The sequence below is a fragment of the Varanus komodoensis genome, unplaced genomic scaffold (genome assembly GCF_004798865.1).
Source record: "Varanus komodoensis strain SLA01 unplaced genomic scaffold, ASM479886v1 scaffold9, whole genome shotgun sequence".
Lineage (NCBI taxonomy): Eukaryota > Metazoa > Chordata > Lepidosauria > Squamata > Varanidae > Varanus > Varanus komodoensis.
In genome coordinates this window covers 1,682,342-1,703,750 of record NW_025336598.1, presented here as the reverse complement: position 1 = coordinate 1,703,750, position 21,409 = coordinate 1,682,342, and the positions used below count along the sequence as shown (strand labels likewise).

At 42.9% G+C, this 21,409-nt stretch overlaps 1 protein-coding gene across 1 annotated transcript in view; it reads right to left on the bottom strand.

The window, feature by feature from the left end:
* LOC123017177 (potassium voltage-gated channel subfamily KQT member 1-like) overlaps positions 1-21,409 on the bottom strand; it is a 485,580-nt gene that overhangs the window by 398,022 nt on the left and 66,149 nt on the right. Inside the window, exon 11 of the mRNA XM_044418339.1 lies at positions 2,679-2,738. Within this exon, the coding sequence (XP_044274274.1) occupies positions 2,679-2,738 (60 nt within the window). The remainder of the gene's footprint in view (positions 1-2,678; positions 2,739-21,409) is intronic.

Genomic DNA, 21,409 nt, shown 5'->3' with positions numbered 1-21,409 from the left:
AATTGAAAGAAGCTCAGGGAACCAAGGTTCCATTTAGATGCCAGGGAGCACTTCCTGACAGTCAGGACCCGGAGGGTGTGGAATGGGCTTCCACGAGAGGTTGTTGAGGCCTCATCAGTGAGGGTGTTCAAAGATAGGCTGAACATGCACATGGTGGGCATGTCATGAGCGAAGCCGGCTAGAGCCGGGGGTCAGACTAGATGACCTGGTAGGCCCCTTCTGACTCGCTCTGTCTCTAGATTTCTATGTTTCTTTTAGGGGAATTACCCTAGTCCCTTGCTTGTTTGGTTGCCTTTCTTTCTACCTTTGCCTGCTTGACAATTGACATAGTCAAAATGTCCAGCAAACTCTGAGTTTCTCTCCACTTACTAAATTATAGTCAATAAGATCCATCAAGTCACCCCCACAACAGACACACATACCTGTGTTTCTCTTTCTTTCTAAGTTTCTTCACTGGAGTGCCAATGTACTCACTTAATTTTCATCAAATTGTTAAAAAACAACAACAACCCTTTCCTAAACAAAGCATAATACCACAATCAACTAATTGTAACAGGCAACAGGTGCTTGTTGTCTTGTGAACCCAACCATGGTTAGCATCCATTGGTTCTTATCATGGCTGGCAACCATAATAAGAACCTACTGTTTGTTGTATGATTTCACTTGTGATGGATTGTGATATCATCCAAACCCAGATGACATAATTTATCATGGATCTAGCCTCACAGCAAGCAAGCTGCTTTGCAAGAGTAGCCAGCCAGAGAGGGTGGCTGATAGCCACTCCCAACATGCCCAAGCAGCATGTAGGGGCAGTTTTCAGAGACCTCCCTAATTTCCACTCTACCTACTGCCCCATTGTTGAGGTGGCAGCATAGAGCAGAAAGATAATCTGCTCATGACCTGAGAGGTCTTTCCTCTTGAGCAGGAGGCAGGGATTCCCACTGCTGCTCCTTGCTGAGGGCAGTAGTGCCAATCAGATTGGGCACTCCCACTTCTTCATTCTCCAGATCAAGAAGAGACCTCCTGAGCAGAAGGTGGTGAATTGCTCAGCTAATCTCAACCAGCAGATGGGGACTTCCAATGAGCTCAGCACCCTGCTGCTGCTTGCCTGGGGCAGTAATGTTACAACTTAAAATTAAAGAAATTCTCAAAGTTTGAGGTGAACGGAACTTAAAATTGGAATATGTTAAGTCACTCTGGCAATTTTCAGACAGAACAGCAAGGTATATATCTTTGCATTAAAACAAACAGAAACAAATGAAGTAGGCCATAGTGTAATGAAGCCAAAGCCTATTAATAATTTCAACAATATTTATTTATTATTTTTTATTTTTTTGATTTATATCCTGCCTTTTTCCTACAAAGGGCTCAAGGCAGCTTACATTATCTCTCCTCCTCCATCTTATCCCCACAACAACAACCCTGTGAGGTAGGTTGGGCTGAGAGACTGTGACTGGCCCAAAGTCACCCAGTTGGCTCCATGGCCGAGCGGGGACTCGAACCCAGATCCTCTGAGTCCCAGTCCCATGCTCTTAACCACTACACCACACTGACTATTCCATTATGCCACAGCCATTTGCAATTTCATGTCACTAGTATACGCTCTTAATATACAATTAATGGATATAATAAATGCAAATCCCAAGGTTAAATTTTAAGTTCACACCTGCTTGGCAAAGTCAACAGAAAACACATAAAGGTATCTCTCAAAACATCCAATTCTCACCACCCAAATGATAACTATTTAGGGAAGAAAACATATCATCAATGAAATTAAGAAATATAATACATTCATATAGACAATCTTGCAATTTGCAGCATAACAACTCTATTGCAAGGCAGGCCTCTTTCTCTGCCACCCTTTATTTTCCCTAACACCCTATTCTGTCTCTCAAACATGGTCCAAATTTACCATGTAGGTGCTTTAGATCTATCCTTGCTCATTCTGCTATCCTTTCCCATCTCTGCCCTACACACTTCTCAGTTCCTCCAACAGCTGCTGAGAACTGATGGGTGTTCTGCGAAAAGGGTCAAAGCTTCAATGGAACCCAGAGGCAAGGATTAGCAAGGACCCTGCTGAAAACACATGAAGGCTTCCAGAACTGCATAAAAAGTTATTAATCCTCAGCTGTTAGCTTTTCAAAGTGCTCTGCTCCAAAGTACTCATTAGTTCTTGGCAGCTGTTGGAATAGCTATTAGGAGGAGGGAGGGAGGGGGAAAAAGTCAGTAGTGGAAACCAGGAAACGGAATTACATCAGACAAAGGTACCCTTGAGCAATGGTGGCTCAGGGAGGTGCTATGGCTTGGGGAGACAGTCTCTGGCTTGATTTTGAGGCAAGGGGGGCTGGCTACAACCCAGAGGTTCCCCATCTCTGCTTTAGATTTTCTTTCTGCTGAGCAGAAACAAAATCAATAACTAAGCCAGAATGTCACCTAGCAAGCAACTGAAGTGCAAGATTCCATCACCTTCTCCTAGCTAAATATGTGTCAGGCTGTAGTTTTTGCATCTGAAATGCATTCTGAGAGCAATCTAAATAAAAGAAAGATGAGATTAAAGTAAAAGTCTAAGGACAATGATGATTAATTATAAGGAAAAGCAAATTCAATATAGGCATCACATTTTAGTTCTGAGACACAAAATATATCAGAGTGCGTAGATAATGCCCCTTCCATTATACCTTGTGAAGCAGGACAGGTTGCAGCACAGATAGATAAAGATGACCAAGAAAGCTGCCAGCCTTCATGTAAATTCGAATGGCCAGAGGAAAGCAGAATGAAAGTAAAGAATTAAATCCGTCAGAACAAAACAACAAATACACCTATGCCAACACAACCTCTCCGACCTTATGAGAAACATACAAACGTCAGGCAATATAATGTTGAGATTCAATCATTTTTAAATACTTGCTTCTTCAATATTATGCCACTTTTGACCTTTAACTGGAAATTTAATTTTGCACAGAGGTTTCTAGAGCTGAAATAAATATTCGCAAATATTCACAATATGCTGGATTTTGTAACTCATATACTGAATATGACACCTTCAATTCTAAATTAAATTAAAATGTACATGCTAGTGTAAATATTATCTCAGAATTCAAGCCCTTTAAACCTGTTGGCTCCCCTTGATTATTTCTCAAGCATCAAAAAAGGAAGTATTTTCTAAATTCCAAGTATATAAACTATCATATACACTCATAGCATTGCATGTTGCTGTCAATATAGCAACTGTTCAGTATCTAATAGGATGCCAACTAGATATCCAATATTTGATGACTATTCAACACCAGTGTTTGCAAAGGAAAAATTTGGAAGCTAATTCAGATTTAAGTGATCTTAAATTACACATAAAATATGTGTGATTTAGCATATAGATGCATTTCACAAAAACATAATTATCTCTCATTGTACTTTGGCTGCATTATACGTTATATTTGCTGAAAAGTAATTTTTCTATAAATCATTTAATTCCATTGAGCTGAAGCTTGCATTTAATAACCCAGAATTTCCTGATGAAGTTTGAGGAAAAGCCTATTATGAAGGGCAAATAGGGATAGCCTTTAAAAATGGGAAGGGGAAAGTCTATATTCCTGTTTTGTTCCTGTTTAACAATAACAATGTTCCCAAAGAACTTGTGGCTTTATAGGATGTTAGACTGGTAAGTGGTTGAAACAGTTTCAGATCCCTACTTATTTACATAGCTATAGTTCTCAGAGATCCCTGGAGAGGGGAATAGTAATGCACCAGGAATCTATGGGGCAGACTAGGGTTAGGCAAGGGGATTATAGGTTAAAATAACTGGAGGACCAAAAATTGCCAACCTCTTATGACAATATTCTCATATACTATTTGGTGCTAAAATGACACATATTTACATAAATGTAACACACTTACTTATGTAGGCAAAATTGGCACTAGCTATTTCTTTCCCTTTGGCTCATTACACAATTCACAACTCCATTCACAGATGGTAGCTGAGCTGCTGCTTATCTTCCATCACAACTGAGCACAGGGCAGGATAAATAATGGTTTAAAAATTTTGTCCTCAAGCACACCTGCTCTATCAGGTGCATTTTTACAAACAAATGTTGCAGTTAGTGATCATGGCAGTACAACAATACATGCATATGTGCCATGCCTGCTGAACTGTGGGATCCAAGCTCACTGCCTCTCTGCCACCCTTCTCAGACCCTTTCCCAAATGGACTGTATGACGACAACAGAAACAGATGGACAAATCAGACCAGCAATAAGCACTGAGGCATAGTCTTAGAAGGATAATACGAGTGGTAGTGTAGGGAGACCTCAGGAAGAATTGCTGGGGTACTGTTTCTAGAATCTGTTGCCTGAGGCAGCTCTTTAGCTTTGCCTAATGGTCAGAGCCCCTAAGAATGGGCAAACCTGAAGTTTCAGGGGAATAGGTTTTACTATTAGATCATGACATGGTACCCCAAGAGACCTTCTCTCAAGCTTTCCAGGTGATAAAGCACTTCATCAACATCCAGTGGAAATCAGTTTGGTCAACTAACCAGAATGGAGACAAAAGTTACACATACAACACTCACATTTTATAGGAAAAACCAAAATGGAAGTGGAGAAGGTCAGGGGAGGAAGCTAGCACTCTGAGCATGAGAAACCCAATGACAAATGTCAGCACACAAACAAGTTAAGCCCCCAGGTGAAAAGAATGAACAATGTCATTTACTGTAGACAGACAGACAGATATCCTCTCTCTCTCCCCCCCCCAACCCCACCCCACCTCCAGGTAATCATCTAAAATTCACAGATTGTCAGCTGAAGTCAAAATAAGGGCACAGCAAAGAGGGCAAAGTCAAGACGGGGAACCCTTTATAGATGTAAAGCATTCTCGAGATCTCATATTTAAAATACACCCAAGCTTAGAAGAGGGAAAGAGAATACACAGCTCTGTGCTGACAACAGCCACTATGGAGGCCTAACTAGCAGAAGTGTCTCCTCATAACACAAACCTAAGGCTGGCTGCACTTTGTCTCAGTGTAGGTCCATGATTTATGGTGTATATGGAAGCTCACAAATTAAATCTCAGAAATTGAACTATCCCAAGTTTAAATGTCCAGAGGTCATCTATTGGTTTAAACACACACGCACAGAATCTTCTAAATAATATCCCTTTACAAATCACCTTCCCTTCATCTGTTGTCTACTGAATAGAATACTGGACACTGAACATACATTCCTATTTACTGGAAGCTACAGCAGACCAGTTCAGTCATAGCCCCCCTTGCTCTTCAAACGAAGCCCTCTGATCAGATTGGTTGCATCAACATTTGGGCCAACCTACCTAGAGCTATGGAAGAAGCAGGCTTGTAAGCTGTTCTTCAAGTGAACAAGCTCTTTAAGTGGAAGGAACACCAGTGATGAAGCATTTTAGCCCCAGTGACAAAGCAGTAGCACCCAAGCAGGTTCAGCTACTGTGCAAATAATTCATAACATGTGATATCTGAAGCAAAGCTGCCCTGCTTTGTAGCTGATTCTTGGCTACTATCCTATCCTAGCATTTAGTTATGCCAGGCAGGCAAATTACAACTTAGGGTAAATGACTCTGCTACACATAGTTTTAGCTGGGTGGCTATCATAACTGATGCTAGTGGTGCCAAGAGGTGGTCCATTGCAAAATATGCACATGGTCAGTGAGTCCTTTATTCCATTGCAGAGAATCCTGGGACATGCTGCCATTTGAGGTAGAGTGCATGGACTCATCAAAACATGGAACTAGTCTCAGTGATAACAACATACATTCAGCCCAAATCTACCATTAGCAACCAATCAGATCTGGTGATTAATTATATCCATATTAAAGAAAAGGGCAAATACAAATTACTGCTCAGAGTGCATCTAGCATTTTGTGAAGTTCATGCAAGGAAAGTATGTATTCTGAAATGACTTTTTCCTCCATTCCCAAAATAGATGTACTCTGTCAATTTTTCAATCTCAGGCTCCATATATTCTCCAATCCATGTTTTTAACTCAAATATTTGGTCTGTTTTCATGTATGTGAGTGTGTGCTGTTTGTTTGCTACCTGCTACTAAACTGTTACAGCTGTTAGAATATTACAAATCATCACATGATGCTTGAAAGATCATGTTCAAGTGCATTGCATGAAATGCAAGGGCTTGATTTTTACATGTTTTCTGAGTAACAGTTCCAAAATATAAAGGACATCCTTCCAATTCCCCCTTCCAACTTTTCTGAACTGCCTTTGGACATAGAAGCCGGCTTTTGGAAGTGGACACCTCCACTGTCTCTCAGATTCAGTACAATTTATCAAGGGTCCAGAAAACTCTCATGTGTATCCTTGACCCCCCCCCCCCCCATTTTCTGAGGGTTTTTTATTTTTACTGTTTGGGTTGCTTAAAATGAGGCAAGCCTCTGACTCTTGTAATGGACTCTTAAAACACATACTCATGATAAATGTAACACACATAATAGAGGGAAGGTATTTAGGTAAAATGATGAAGAATAAGCAAACAGCAAGTATTCCCTCACGAATATACTTTGTGTATCTGTTTAGTCCTCTATTTTTGTTCTTACAGGCTACTGTAATTAACCAAAAGCCAATTTAGTAGAATTATGTACTGGGAGTGAGAAGGATGACTGCTTTTGGAGCTTATTCTCAAGGACTGTTGGCTGGGCTTCAGAAGAATCAGAATCAGAATGTGAAGCAGAATAGATGGGGGCATAAATTATGGGCCAAGCTGAGACACTGAGAGGAGAGAAGCAGAGGTGCTTATCTCAAGGCCAGACTCCCCAGGTGGGCAGGTGGTTCCTGAGAATAATCAAGATATACAGCTGGCAGGAGGGGACCCTGAGCATGGGAGTTTCTCAAACACAGACCAGGCATTCCCTGCTCTTGACCCCATGATGCAGCATCAGCAAAGAAGGGTTGCCCATTTAGAGGATCCACACATGAAAAGGAGTTGTACTCACTTTCAGAAGGCCTCTCCTGAAGGAATGTGGTTCAGACTTACTCATAAAGAGTGCCCCTGGAGACAAATGCTACATTGGATTCAAAAACCACTCTGTGTATGCTCAGAGATTCATTCTGGGTGATTTGTGCTTTTGGGTCAATAAAAAATGCTTTCTAAGGAAAATGGTCTGTGGCTTTTGAACATTTGAAGGAAGAACCTTGGCTTGTGACATAGTGTTATATTCAACACGTGGCCATATAATAGAAAGGTGGGAAGAAGTTTGCAGTGATAATTATATATCCACAGCCTGCTTCAGTGAAGTATTAAATAAGACATGAAAAAATCTAAAAGATGAATGGCAAGTTGTAAGTACAGTCATTAATCAATGTATCACAGGTACATATAATTCTATTACATGTATACTGGATAAGATGTACAGTGTAGTAAGCTAAATGATGAAGTAAGCTACCATTAAGTTTTTTCCAACATACCTGTTTGCTTGAACATCCTTGTAAGACCTAGTGGGGAAGAAGGGTGCAATATATTCAGAAAGGTCATAGTCTTTCAGCTCAACTATGTTTGATATCAGAACCATTTCTAGACTGGTTTTGGGTGTAGTGTGGTATAGTCAGAAGTTAATGTTTTAACACTGGTCCCAAAGCTACCCAGGCTTTGATTTGATGAAGAATTTCAAATATATCATCAACAAATCAATGGTTAAGCATCAGGTTGGTTAGAAAGATCCATGGCTTTCACATGGACACAATTACACATTGCCAAAGTAGTTCCATTCTGGGTATGCCTTCTTCCTGCTAACAGTGTTACTCAGACTTTGAATTTGAGCCTTCCTTCTTCACATATTCAAACATTCTGGGCCACCCTCCACTAACACAACAGTAACAGTCAGTTCTGTAGCCAAATTAGAATTATTACTGTATTAGTATCATTAGCATTAGTCACCTTGGCTATTGGGTGATATATAAATGAATAAAATAAAATAAATATTTAGTATTAGTATATTGCACTTATATCCTGCCTTTTTCTTCTTGTGGGGAACCCAAAGTGGTTTACATAGTATCCTCCACTCCATTTTATTCTCACAACAACCACTCTGTGAGATTGTTGGAATCCTTGCATATAGTTGTATGAGTGCAAAAGACCTGAGGACTGTACCACTAATCCAGGTATAAGAGAGGGGAACACAGCAAAATATTTCTGGATCCTCCTAGATCCATACACAGAAAGATACCATTTGAGCAATCCCATTACTTGTTCCAAATCAAGCTGAGATAATAAATACCTTAGAATCCTATTTCTTTCTGGAACTTTGATGCTTCCTCCCATTATGCACCCTAGGTGAAGCCCACCTCACTGTTAAAACTACTTTATTAACCCTGAACTGGCACCTGCACTGTAACTTCAGAAATACTGCCATGTCTTTAGCATGGTTTATTTGATTAAGAGCACTGCTAGGCACTAGGGCCAAAGGCTGGGGCTGCTGTGGTAGTCATTGCCATTTAGTAGCTCCAGGAGTCTACTGGAGAGCTAGAATGCTGTGTTGGTTAGCTCTGTAAAAAGCTGAGTTATCACCTTGTTAAACAAGGAGCATAAAATAATAACCTACTCTGCATGAACAGAAGGGTCCGTATGTATTGCACCGCTATGTGAGATTAGCAGGACAGGTTTACAGTGTCTAGTAAATTCCTCTATACACTTTCATGGAATCAGGCAGACATGCAGACCCATTTGAGAACTTCAGGGCTATAATTCAATATTTACTTTTCTCTTCTTTTTAAGATATTTCAGTAGTGTTTTTCATCAGATATAACAAGTAATTAGAGGAGTACAGATAGTTCCTTGGTTATTACATATTGCAATATTGGCCCTAAATGGAGCGAGATACTGCCTGAAGGATATTCTTCCATAGAAATGTATGGGTAGACAGAGAATGCCAGCTATTCAGTGTTTCTTGAAACAATTTGATGAAACAAAATCAGATTTTAAAAGAGATTGGAAGGCCTCGGATCATTTTTATTCCATTACTTAATTTCTCTACAAAGATTATATATTCCACAGGAATTTATATCCTTATTCTAATGAGAAAGTAAGGTTGATAACCATTCAGTTTAAGGCTTTGGCCTGCTTTGCAGCAAGCATCATAAAGGTTATGGCTTCCTTGTTTGAAGCATCCAAATTTTCTCCCACAAAGAAAGCAAGAAAGACAGTTAAAATCTGGATATAACATTGCCATTATTGTAGCCTTACATTCATTGAACACTGTTGATGAAACAATATGCCACATTTCCATCACATTTGGAAATACATGCTCATGTTGACACAGTTACATTTTGGAGTAAGAGATGTGTATATTTGTGGAGTGTCTGCCCTAGTTCCCTTCCCAATCAAGCAATTAAGTCATATTTCTAGTCAAGTTCCTTTATTATGCAAACTATAAACAAGTAAGCATTATTTCAGGCTACAGGCATTCCAGGCAAACTTTACATATTACAGAACTTCCTTAGTTTCAGGCAGAGCACCAGGAGAGAGTTAGTATAGAACTGATAGACCTACTAAAGTTTGTCCTTCTCAAGTTGAGAAAGCTATCAGGTCTTACTCTCAAAGTGGATCTGTTCACATGATCAGCTTCCTAGCTACAAGTCACTTTGAGTGCCAAGTGACCCTGCAATGTCCCTCTTGTCATCTGATGTCCTCCCTGCTTCATTAGGGCTTGTGTTTCATAGGTTCAGGAAACCCAGCTTGTCTGTTGTATGCCAACAGGAACTCCTCTTCTCTGTCCTTACAATTCTTCCTGCTTTCCTTCTCCTTTACCCTTGGCACCTTAGCAGTACCTAGCCAGTGCCTTCCATGCTTTGTATGATTCAGAATCAGTTTTCATGTCTTCTTGGAGCATGTCTGCAGAGGTACTGGACCCAAACCCAACAATATCCTACTGAGAAGTGATGGTGTCTATGACTTACTTTAATCAAACCTTTGCAAATGTTTCCTATAGTCTTTAACAGGGCGATGGGGGTTAATGCCAAATTAGTTTCCAAACTTCATTGATTTTTCACTGATATCCTTTTCTCAGCTAGATTTAGGTCCTTCTGATGTGCCCACTGCTTCATAGATTAATAGTCTGTAAGTAAACAGGGACAACCCTTTTGTACTTGATGCAGAAGTGAGTATAATCTGCACAAAAGCACTGTAGTTAATCTGGTGGCCTAAAAATGGACCATTGGATTAGAGTTGATATGTTGGCCTTGATGGAAATGAAACCAGGAAAAAAAATATAAATCTTCCTGTTCTAGGTGTAACCTCAGTATAAAGATGCCTTGCCTAAACCACACAAATATCATAGAATCACAGAATAGTAGAGTTGGAAGGGGCCATGAAGGCCATCAGCTCCAATCCCCTGCTGTTGCAAGTTACACGATCCCATTCGGATGGCTGTCCAGTTTCTTTCTGAATGTCCCTAATGTGGGAGAGCCCTGTTGCAACTGGAATTGATTATTCTGTGTCCTGCAAGAAGACATCTTGACCTTCCTCTTTGTGACAGCCTTTGAGGTACTTATAGAGGGATATCATGTCCCCCCTCAGTCTTCTCTTCTCAAGGCTGAACATGCCCAGTTCTCTCAGTCTCTCCTCATGGGGCAGTGTTTCCAAACCTTGGATCATTTTTGTTGTCTTCCTCTGCCTTCTAATTTTCCTGCATTTTCCTTAAATCTAGGTGTCCAGAACTAGATACAGTATTCCAGATGAGGTCTAACTAGCAAGGAGCATAGGGGAACTACTACTTCTTGTGATTTGTAAGTAATTCTTCTGTTAATGCATCCTAAAATAGCATTCACATTGTTGGCTCATATTTAACCTATTCACAATTACGCCAAGATTCTTTCCTTTTTCAGTATGTTGAGCCACATATCCCCCATCTTGTATTGATGCATTTGGTTTCTTTCTCCTAGGTGGAGGCCTTATTTATTTATTTAACTAACTAACTAACTAACACATTTGTACTTGTCCTTATTGAATCTTGTTCTGTTGCTTTCAGCCCAGTGTTCAAGTTTATCAAGATCGCCCTGGATCTTAATTCTGTCTTCTATGATTTTTTGCTATTCCACCCAGTTTTGTATCATCTGCAAATTTGATCATTTTTCCTTATACTTCCTCATCCAAATCATTAATAAAGATGTCGAAGGGCACTGGGCCCAGGACTGAACCCTGTGGTACCCCACTAGTTACCTCCATCCAATTTGAGAAGATGCCATTGCTGAGCACTCTTTGTGTCCAATTTAGCAGCCCATTTTGGATCCACCTAATAGTTTTTCAATCTAGTCCAGGTTTTGCTAATTTGTTTATCAGAATGTCATGTGGAACTATGTCAAATGTTTTGCTAAAGTCTAGGTAGATTACGTCCACAGTGTTCCCTTTGTTCATTTGGGAGGTACCCAGCCAAAAACTGAAATTAAATTATTCAGACAGGATTTATTTTTTGATAAATTCACGCTGGCTTCTATTAAGCACTGCATTTTCTTCAAGTTGCTTGCAGACTGGTTTTTTTAATAACTTGCTCCAAAATTTTTCCAGGGATTGATGTCAGACTAACTGGTCTGCAGTTCCCATGTTCATCTTTTCCCTGCTTTTTGATGATAGGGATAACATTAGCCTTTCTCCAGTCGTCTGGCATTTCTCCTGTTTTCCACGATTCATCAAAGATAACAGACAGTGATTCTGAGAGTTCCTCTGCTACCTCTTTATGGATTCTGGGGTGGAGTTCATCAGGTCCTGGAGATTTGAAAGTGTTTATTCTATTTAGGTATTCCTTGACCATTTGTCTGTCAGTCTCGGGCTGCCATCTTTCATTTTCAGCTTGTACTTCCTCTTGGTTGCAGATTTTCTTGTGGGAGAAGACTGAGGCGAAATAGGAATTTAGCACTTTTCTTGTCATCTGTTATCACTCTGCCATCCACTTTAAGTAGCTGGACACCCTTCTCTTTCTCATGTCTTTTGTCCTAGAAGACTTTCTTGTTGTTCTTAGCATCCCTTGCTATTCTCAGTTCATTTCCTGCTTTAGCCTTCCTGATGCTGTCCCTGCAATTCCTTGCTATTTGTTTATATTCTTCTTTTGTGGCCTGGCCCTGCTTCCACTTCCTACATATGTTCTTTTTTTCTTTCAGGCTGTCAATTAACTTTTTGTGGAGCCACATGGGTTTCCTCTATTGTCTTCTACACTTTTTTCTTGATGGAATTGTGCTTGGAGAATTTTCAAGATTTCCCACCCCTCTTGGATTCTTTTTCCCTTAAGGGTGTGTTGCCATGGCACTTGGATTATCATTTTTGTGAGTTTATTAAAGTTGGCTGACTTGGAAGTCCAGAATGCTAGTTTGGTCCCAGTTATCCTTTCTCTCCTTTATAACTGAGAATTCAAGTATTGCACAGTCACTTTCCCCCAGTGTTCCCATGGTTGTTATTTTGTGCACCAGGCCATCCCTGTTAGTTAGTATTAAATTGAGGAAGCTGATCCTCTTGTACCTTCCTCTACTTTCTGGTGAAGAAAGATGTCGGCAATGCATGTCAGGAATCTCTTGGAGGGGCCATGCTTGACAGAATTTGTCTCAAAGCATATTTCAAGGAAATTGTTGCTTTTCAGAGTTTGCATCCTTGTCATCTTATTGACTGGATGGTCAGTAATAGATTCCAATAACTATGTTTTTAATATTTTTTGCTACCTTTAAATTAAGCCAGATATTTTCGACAGGGCTACTAAGATCCTCTTCTTGTATTTCTCTGCAGATATATGTCTCTTACGTATAGTGCAACTCCATCTCCCTTTTTGTCCTTTCTATTTATCTTGAACAGGTTGTATCCATCAATTGTAGAGTTCCAGTCATGTGAGTCATCCCACCAAGTTTCAGTTATTCCTATAAGATCATAATTGCCCTCATGTACTATGACCTTCAGTTCATGTTGTTTGTTTCCCATACTCTGGGCACTGGTGCAGAGAAATCGCAGTTCATTCTTGCTGTGCCCTGGTTTTCTTCCTACATTTTTTGGGAGACTGGTGTTGGGCCCTGATTGAGGTTTTTTCTCTGTTGAAATATGCAAGGCTTTGTCTGGTGATGGTGTGCCATGCTGCAGATCTCCCTCCCCTATAAGTTTCAGTTTAAAGACCTCCTAATGAACTTTTTCATGTAGTGGCCAAACACCTGCTTCCCATTCTTTGTGAGGTGCAACCCATCAATTGCCAATAGCCCATCTTCTAGGAACCTTAGCTTGTGGTCCCAGAATCCAAATCTCTCATTACAGCACCACCATCTTAGCCAGTCATTCACTTGAAGGATTTTTCTTTCCCTAACAGTTCCTCTTCTAGTAGGATTGAGGAGAAGACTATCTGGGCTCCAATGTTTTTGATTTTCCTCCTGAGAGCTTTGACGTCTGATGTTATTTCAGCAAAGCTTCTCATGGCAATGTTGTTAGTTCCCATGTGGAAGAGAATGAAGGGGGTTGTATGAGTTGTGTGTTTGTCAGTGGGTTGTAAGAGTTGTGTGAACTTGTTGGTTATGTCTTTAATCTTGATACCAGGGAGACAGCATTCTTGGCAATTCTCCAGGTCATTGGGACTAAATATTTTTCCATCCCCCACAAGAGGGAATCTTGCACAAGTAGCATTCTTTTCCTTTGGTTGTTGCGAACTATGGTATCACTTTTCTTTCTTGATTGACCTTTTGTCTTTTTTCAGAGTTACAGTGTGTTGTGAGAAACCCACTGATAGATAGAAAAAAACTTTATTATTCTCAAAGACCATCTCCATTCAATAAATAAAACAGATTTTTAAAGAAGAAAAAGAAGAAAATACATTGAAGGCTATCTGTCATAAAACCCCCGTCAGATTAATAAATACTTCAACACACTATACTACCACCATAGTTCATATCAGTCATATTTTTTTAAAAAAAATTATAAATACAAAACATCACAACAATAATAATACAACAGCATAATATAACATTTGCTTGTTGGATTACACCTATATATTTGAATTGGGAAAACTGCTCGATCTTGTGCTGATTTATTATCAAGGTTTTAGTCTTTTTGCAAAGGTCATGATTTTCGTTTTTTGATAGTTAATTGTCAGCAATTCTTCCTAGCAATGTTCAGTCAGTTTCCACAGTGCCATTGCTGAGGCATCCTTACTCTCCGAGTGGAAGCTTGTTTCAATTCTTGGGCTAACTCCGAATATAATTCCACTGGGCTGGTTGTTTGGGTGTTGGACATTAGAGAAGCCCTGATGTTTTGCATGCTGTCTGATGCAAGCAAATCCTGTGATTCCATGCCCATTCTTGGAGTCTATTTGCTACGGCAATATGCTTCCCCCTCTGGGAGCATCATAGGAATGTATCAAGTGGTACTTTGTAGGTAGGGGTGCAGGGTTTTCCAAGTCAATGAGACTGGAAGATGATCACTGTAAAGTTTTGGGGTGACATCCATGTCCTCTAAAAGAGGAATCAAGCTTGTTGAAGCAATGAGGTAGTCTATTTGACTCATTTTGGTTCCTGCCAGGTAAGTAAATTCCGCTGGGTGGTCTTTTCCAAACACACCATTAAGAATGGGCAGGTTAAGCCTTGTAGTCAGTTGATGTAGTAAGAGCCCAGAATAGTTAGATTTTATGTCTTTAGATTTCCTAATAAGAGGAGGCCCATTCAGGCTAGGTTTAGGGGTGCTGAGCTTTTTGTTGAGAGTGTAAGGCATGATCACTTAGACCCATCCTGGTGTTAAAGTCCCCTCCCATGATCACATATGCAGTGGGGTAAGACTGGAGCTTATCTGCTATGTATGTTTCCCCAGTTGCCCCAGTCTGTGGTTTCTTCTTCTGTGGAGGAAGACAGGTGTTTATTATCAGCAGGTCCTATCTAGCAAAATGAACAAGGACAGTCATTGCATGCTGTTTTGGCTCTTGCCTCTTGGCAAAGCAGCAGAGGGAGAGGCTGGGAGACAGTGCTGAGGATGGCCAGGGTTCTGGTGAAGTCAAGGTAGGAGCTGGGCAGAGGAGTGGGGGGCAGGAGCAGCAGAAAGGAAGGGAAGCAGGGCCAGAGAGGCCAGGATGAAGCAGAGGGGTGGGGCCAGTGGCCTGTGAGGCTTATAAGGCCACGCTCAGCCATTGGCAGTGCCAACGGATGCAGCGCTAACAGCGACACGTTAAGGGAAATTTAACAATGGTATCATTCCTTGTCTGCATCCCTTAGCTGTGGCCCGGGCAGCCCAGGGTACTCCCTTCCCTGGGAGCAGTTTTTTTTTTATGTCGTGTTGTGTGTGTGTGTGTGTGTGTGTTTTTTTTTTCCTCTGGGAAAACTGGGCGAGTGAAGAGTAGCACAGGACAGACAAGGTGGGGGAACAAGGTAGGGCCTCTGAGGGGTTCCCAATGGCAGGCCAGGAGATGGCCTTGGTGGGAATCACAGGTGTTGCTGTCCACTGCGAAAGCTGTAACATGTTTGTCCTTCTTCCTAAGGAGAGGCAGGGATACACTTGCCCTCAATGCAAGCTTGTGACGCTCCTAGAAGAGGAAGTGAGGAATCTGAGGGCTGAGAAGAGCTCTCCAGCCTTCCCCACCCCCGGAGCAGTCCCCCTCCAGACAGAGGGTTGAGGGAGGGACCATGGGAGGAATGGCTGGGGAGACATGGAGGCATGTCAGCCACAGGAGTAGATGGCCTCCTCCTTTTCCTGGAGCCAATCTGGAGCTGGGGAACAGGTTCTTTCCACCTGGGGAGGCTGAGGCGTATAAGGACTTGGGGGACAAGCAAGACCCTCAGCCTGGGACCACATGTGGCAAGGGAGCTGCTGCAGGAGAGGTGAGGGCCAGGGCACAGCTGCCTACCACCACTGCTTCTGGTGATCCATGTGGACACAAATGACATAGCCAGGCAGGGTGTGGTGGGATCACCAGGGACTTTGAGGTCTTGGGGAAGTAACTCAGGGACCCAAAGGCCCAAGTAGCCTTTTCATTTATCTTATCAGCCCAGGGATTTGGGCCAGGCAGGGAAAGGAGGGTTGCGAGGTGAACAACTGGCTTAGGGTGTGGTGCCATGAGGAATGCTTTGGATTCCTTAACCATGGCACCTGGTTTCTTGCCAATGGACTTCTGGCAAGGAACTGGTTGCACCTCACGAGGATGGGGAAACATTCCTTTGGAAATGCTCTAGTGAGCTTTTCCGGAAAGACTTTAAACTGGGGGGGGGGGGGGGGGGGGGGGGGGGGGAGTTCAGGACCCTGAGAAACTTGTCCACACTGGACAAGTGAGGGGAGAGGATCAGGGATCTGGGACCATGGTGTTAGAGGTACTACAGGGGCTGACAGGACTCCTACAAAGAGGGTGCTAGTATCAGGAAAGATGGGAGGAAGGAGGAGACTGGGGATTCCAAAGAAATGAAAATGTGGGAAGGAGTTGAGGGGCATGTACACTAATGCTAGGAGCATGGGTAATAAGCAGGAAGAGCTTGAAGCTCTCCTGGGAATAGGAGGGTCTGACCTGGAGGTGATCATGGAAACTTGGTGGGGTGAAAGGCAAGACTGGAATGTAAACATAGAGGAGTATCACCTATTTAGAAAGGACAGAAAGGGAAAGAGGGGTGGGGGCATGGCTTTATATGTCAGGGAAGGGATAGGATGCAGTGAGATAGAATGCAGCACAGATGGGGATCTGGCATAGGCAGACTGGGTGAAACTAAGGGGTTTTGACAGGGAGAGGGACCTGACAGTGGCAGTATGTTACCATTCTCCAGGTCAACTTGAGACCCTGGATGATGTACTGACAGACCAGATTCTACGATTTCAGCAAGGCCTTTGACAAAGTGTCCCATGATATCCTGGTGGAGAAACTGAGGAGTTTTGGGATACACCAAAGCACTTTCTGGTGGATTAGGGCATGGTTGACTGACCGAAAGCAGAAGGTAACCATTAGTGGGGAATCATCGGGATGGCAGCCAGTGACAAGCGGGGCCCCCCAGGGCTCTGTCCTGGGGCCGATCCTGTTTAATTTTTTCATTAACGACATGGAAGAAGGGGTGAACAGTCTGCTGATCAAATTCACAGACGACACTAAAACTGGAGCAGTGGCCACAACTGAGAAGCAGGTATTCCAGATCCAAAAGGATCTGGACAGACTATGGAAGTGGGCAGGAGACAACAGGATGGCGTTCAATGTGGATAAGTGCAAGGTCTTGCACTTGGGCCATAGGAATAGCTGTCATAAGTACAGGTTAGGTGACAAGTGGCTGGAGAGCAGCACTTGTGAAAGGGACCTCGGGGTGCTGGTTGACTGCAGGCTAAACATGAGTCAGCAGTGTGATGCGGTGGTCAATAGGGCGAACGCCACCCTTGGTTGCATAGCCAGAAGTGTGGCTTCTAGATCAAGAGAGGTGTTACTACCACTCTATATGACTGTGGTGCGCCCACAACTGGAGTATTGTGCTCAGTTTTGGGCCCCTCATTACAGAAAGGATATAGCCAGGTTAGAGTCAGTGCGGCGTAGGGCCACAAAGTTGGTGGCTGGTTTGCAGGGGATGGGGTATGAGGTGAGACTGAGGGAACTGGGTCTCTTCAGCCTGGAGAAGGGGAGACTCAGAGGGGATATGGATTTTTAATGTTTATATTAATTTATTGTTGTAAGCCGCCCCGAGGCTTCGGCGAATGGGGCGGCATAAAAATGTTTTAATAAATAAAAAAATAAAATATGTTGGTGACATACAGGTATGTGAGGGGATGTCACATGGAGATGGGTAGAGACCTGTTCTCCCCTGCAGGGGAAGGCAGGACACACTCCAATGGAGCGAAGCTCAGGGAACCAAGATTCCATTTAGATGCCAGGAAGCACTTCCTGACAGTTAGGACCCCGAGGGTATAGAATGGGCTTCCACAAGAGGTCGTTGAGGCCCCATCGGTGCGGGTGTTCAAGGATAGGCTAGACGTGCACATGGTGGGCATGTCATGAGCGGAGTCGGCTGGTGCTGGAGGTCAGACTAGATGGCTCGGGAGACCCCTTCTGACTCGCTCTGTTTCTATGTTTCTATGATATCTCGGAGGAGGGACACAGCAATTATGGGAGGTTTCAATCTCCTGGATATTAGTTGGGAGGCTCACTCAGCGGTGACAGCAAGGTCATGTCACTTCCTAAATGCTATAGAGGGAGGGATTTTCATGTAGAGGGTTCAAGAGGCGATGGGGGGGGGCGTCCTTGATTTGGTCTTGACCAACAGGGAGGAGCTGATAGATGAGGTACAGATTAGGGGAGCTGTGGATGCGAGTAATCACTCCATCCTTTGCTTTGAAATCAGGGGACTGGGGATGTGCAGCAGGTCAAGCACTAGAAGCTGGGACTTCAAGAGGGCCAACTTTGGCCAGCTGAAGGCCAGACTGGGGAAAGTCTCCTGGGATAGGTGACTGGAAGGCAAGCGAGTTGAGGAGGGGTGGATGGCACTCAAAAGGGAGGTTTCGGAGGCGCAAGCCTTGACGATACCTCTAGTTAGAAAGGTGGATAGGTAAAGGAGAGTGCTGCCATGCATGCGAAAGGAGGTGGTTAGAGGGATTAGATGAAAAAGGAACCTCCGTAGGAAATGGGCACTGGGGCAAACAGACAAAAGGGTATACTGGGAGAATACTAAAGGATGCTAAATGACTATTTTGCCTCTGTTGCCTCTGTTTTCTCCCCAGAGTAGGACAGAAGAGATCCGCATGGGAGATTAGATGAGCAGCTCCTCTGCTCTGTCTAAAATCTCTTTGTTTTCTTTTACTATCTGCAGAGTGGACACTCACTGCTCCACTGCTCTCTGTACTGGTTGTATATGTCAGGGTCAACAAATCATGGATGCAGTAAAGGAACAAGGGATGGCAACGGAGGCACTGGTCCCTTACACAATTTGCTCCAGATATTTACCATATGTGTTAAGAATGGGTTTTGTATTCCCCATCTTATGTTAGTTTCATGTACTGGGAAAGGGATTCTATACAATTCAGCTTCCTGTCTTAGTTAAAATTCTTAAAGTATGCAGAAGGAATCATTATGGTTGTTTACTCTTGTCAATTGTCTATGGTTTTTTTTGCCCCCACTCTCTCAAACCATATTAAGTTTTGAGATATTCTTTAAATTTCTTTTAGTTGTCTGATTAGGGGAATATCATGTTTTAATAAATCTATTAACTTAATTTTTACTTACCACAAAATAGTCCAAATCTCTGTAGATTAGCAAATAGCCACCTTAGTATTTATAGGAAAATTAACAGTCTGAAATTCAGATTTGTTATGAATATTATTATTTTGTTAAACATCTCAAATTCTTTAATTGTTTCAAAGTTTTCAAATTTTGTTATTGTCAGAACAATATTGTCAACAACAACAATGACAAAACCTTTTATTCTGGTAAGAATAATTTATGTGGATTGCTTCTGATATGTGTCCAGCATTGAATCACAGAACAGTAGAATTGGAATGAGCCAAAAAGCTGTCAGGTCTAACTCCCTGCTATTGCAGGACACTCAGTTACACCATCCCGCTCATATGGCTGTACAGTTTCTTTTGAATATTTCTAGTGTGGGAGAGTCTACAACTTCCCCAGGTAACATGTTTCATTGCCATACTGCTCTGACTGTCAGGAATTTCTTCCTGGTTTCTAATCTAAATTTGGTTTCTTTTAACTTAAGTTAGTTATTCTGTGTTCTGCACTCTGGAATGAACGAGAAGAGATGTTGTCGTTCCTCTTTGTGACAGCCTTTCAGTAATTTGTAGAGTATTATTGTATCTCCCCTCAGTCTTCTCTTCCTTCTCTTCCCTTATTTATTTATTTATTTAGAATTTTTGTATGCCGTCCCATTCGCATAAGCCTCGGGATGGCTTCCATAAACAACCGTACAAATAGTGCACATAAAATCCAGATTCACCCTGGCTGCAAAATTAAAACCTATAGATAATATTAAAAGTTGTTAAAATATTGTTTGAATAAAAAGGTCTTGGCCTGGCACCGAAAAACAAATAACGACGGCGCCAGGTGGACCTCTCTGGGGAGCACATTCCATAGGTGGGGTGCCACCGCAGGGAAAGCCCTCCTCCGGGTACTTAGCCTCCTAATGTCTTTCACAGAGGGTTCCTGGAGGAGGGTCTCTGCTGCCGATCTCAGGGGGCGGGAGGGCAAATATGGAAGGAGGCGTTCCTTTAGGTATCCAGGTCCCAAGCTGTTAAGGGCTTTATACGTGATAACCAGCACCTTGAATTGAGCCTGGACTTCAATGAGGAGCCAGTGAAGCTGGTAGAGGACTGGGATTATGTGAGAATAATGCCCAGTCCCCATCAGCAACTTGGCTGCTCTATTTTGCACCATCTGAAGTATCCGGACTGTCTTCAAGGGCAGCCCCACATAGAGCATGTTACAGAAATCCAATCGGGAAGTAACCAATGCATGTGTCACTGTTGCTAGGCAATCATCCTCCAGGTAGGGACGCAGCTGATGGATTAACCGAAGCTGAAGGGAAGCGCTCCTCGCCACTGCAGTCACTTGAGCTTCCAAAGACAGCTCTGGGTTGAGGAGCACTCCCAAGCTGTGGACCCTGTCCTTTAGAGGGAGTGCAACCCCATTCAGGACAAGGTCCAAGTCACCTACCCAGGAGCCCGAACCACCCGCCAATAGGACCTCCATCTTGTCTGGATTGAGTTTCAGTTTATTGGCCCACATCCAGCCCATTACCTCGGCCAGGCACCGGTTCAGTACAGCCACTGCCTCACCTGGATTGGTTGAAAAAGAGAGGCAGAGCTGGGTATCATCAGCATACTGATGATTCTGCAGCCCACACCTCCTGATGACCTCTCCCAGCAGTTTCATGTAGATGTTGAATAGCAAGGGGGACAAAATGGATCCCTGAGGAACTCCATGGCATAGCTGCCATGGCGCAGAGCTAAAGTCCCCCAGCACCACATTATGGAATTGGTTGTTGAGGTAGGAGCGGAACCACTGCCAAGAAGTGCCTTATCAACCAGAAACTTCCCCAGAGCCTTCAGGAATCCATCCAGATCCATCCAGCTCTGAGGGTGGACCAACACAATAGGGTCCGCATCCTTACAGAGGGAAAGGCCAGCATCGAGCTCAAACCTCACGAGGAAGTGATCTGACCATGACAGGGGAGTCGGACATAAATCCCTCACCCTCAGATCCCCCTCATCCTGCCCCATCGAGAAAACCAGGTCCAGCATGTGTCCACGTTCATGGGTCAGGCCTATGACATGTTGAGACAGCCCCATGGCTGTCAAGGAGGCCATGAAGTCCTGAGCCGCCCCAGTCAGAACAGTCTCAGCATGGAGATTGAAGTCCCCCAGGACCAACATCCTGGGGGTCTTCAACACCAGGTCCAAGATGATATCCGTCAGCTCAGGCAGGGAGTCTGATGGGCAGAAGGGTGCTCAGCAGAATCCCCAATCTGTCTCGGTCA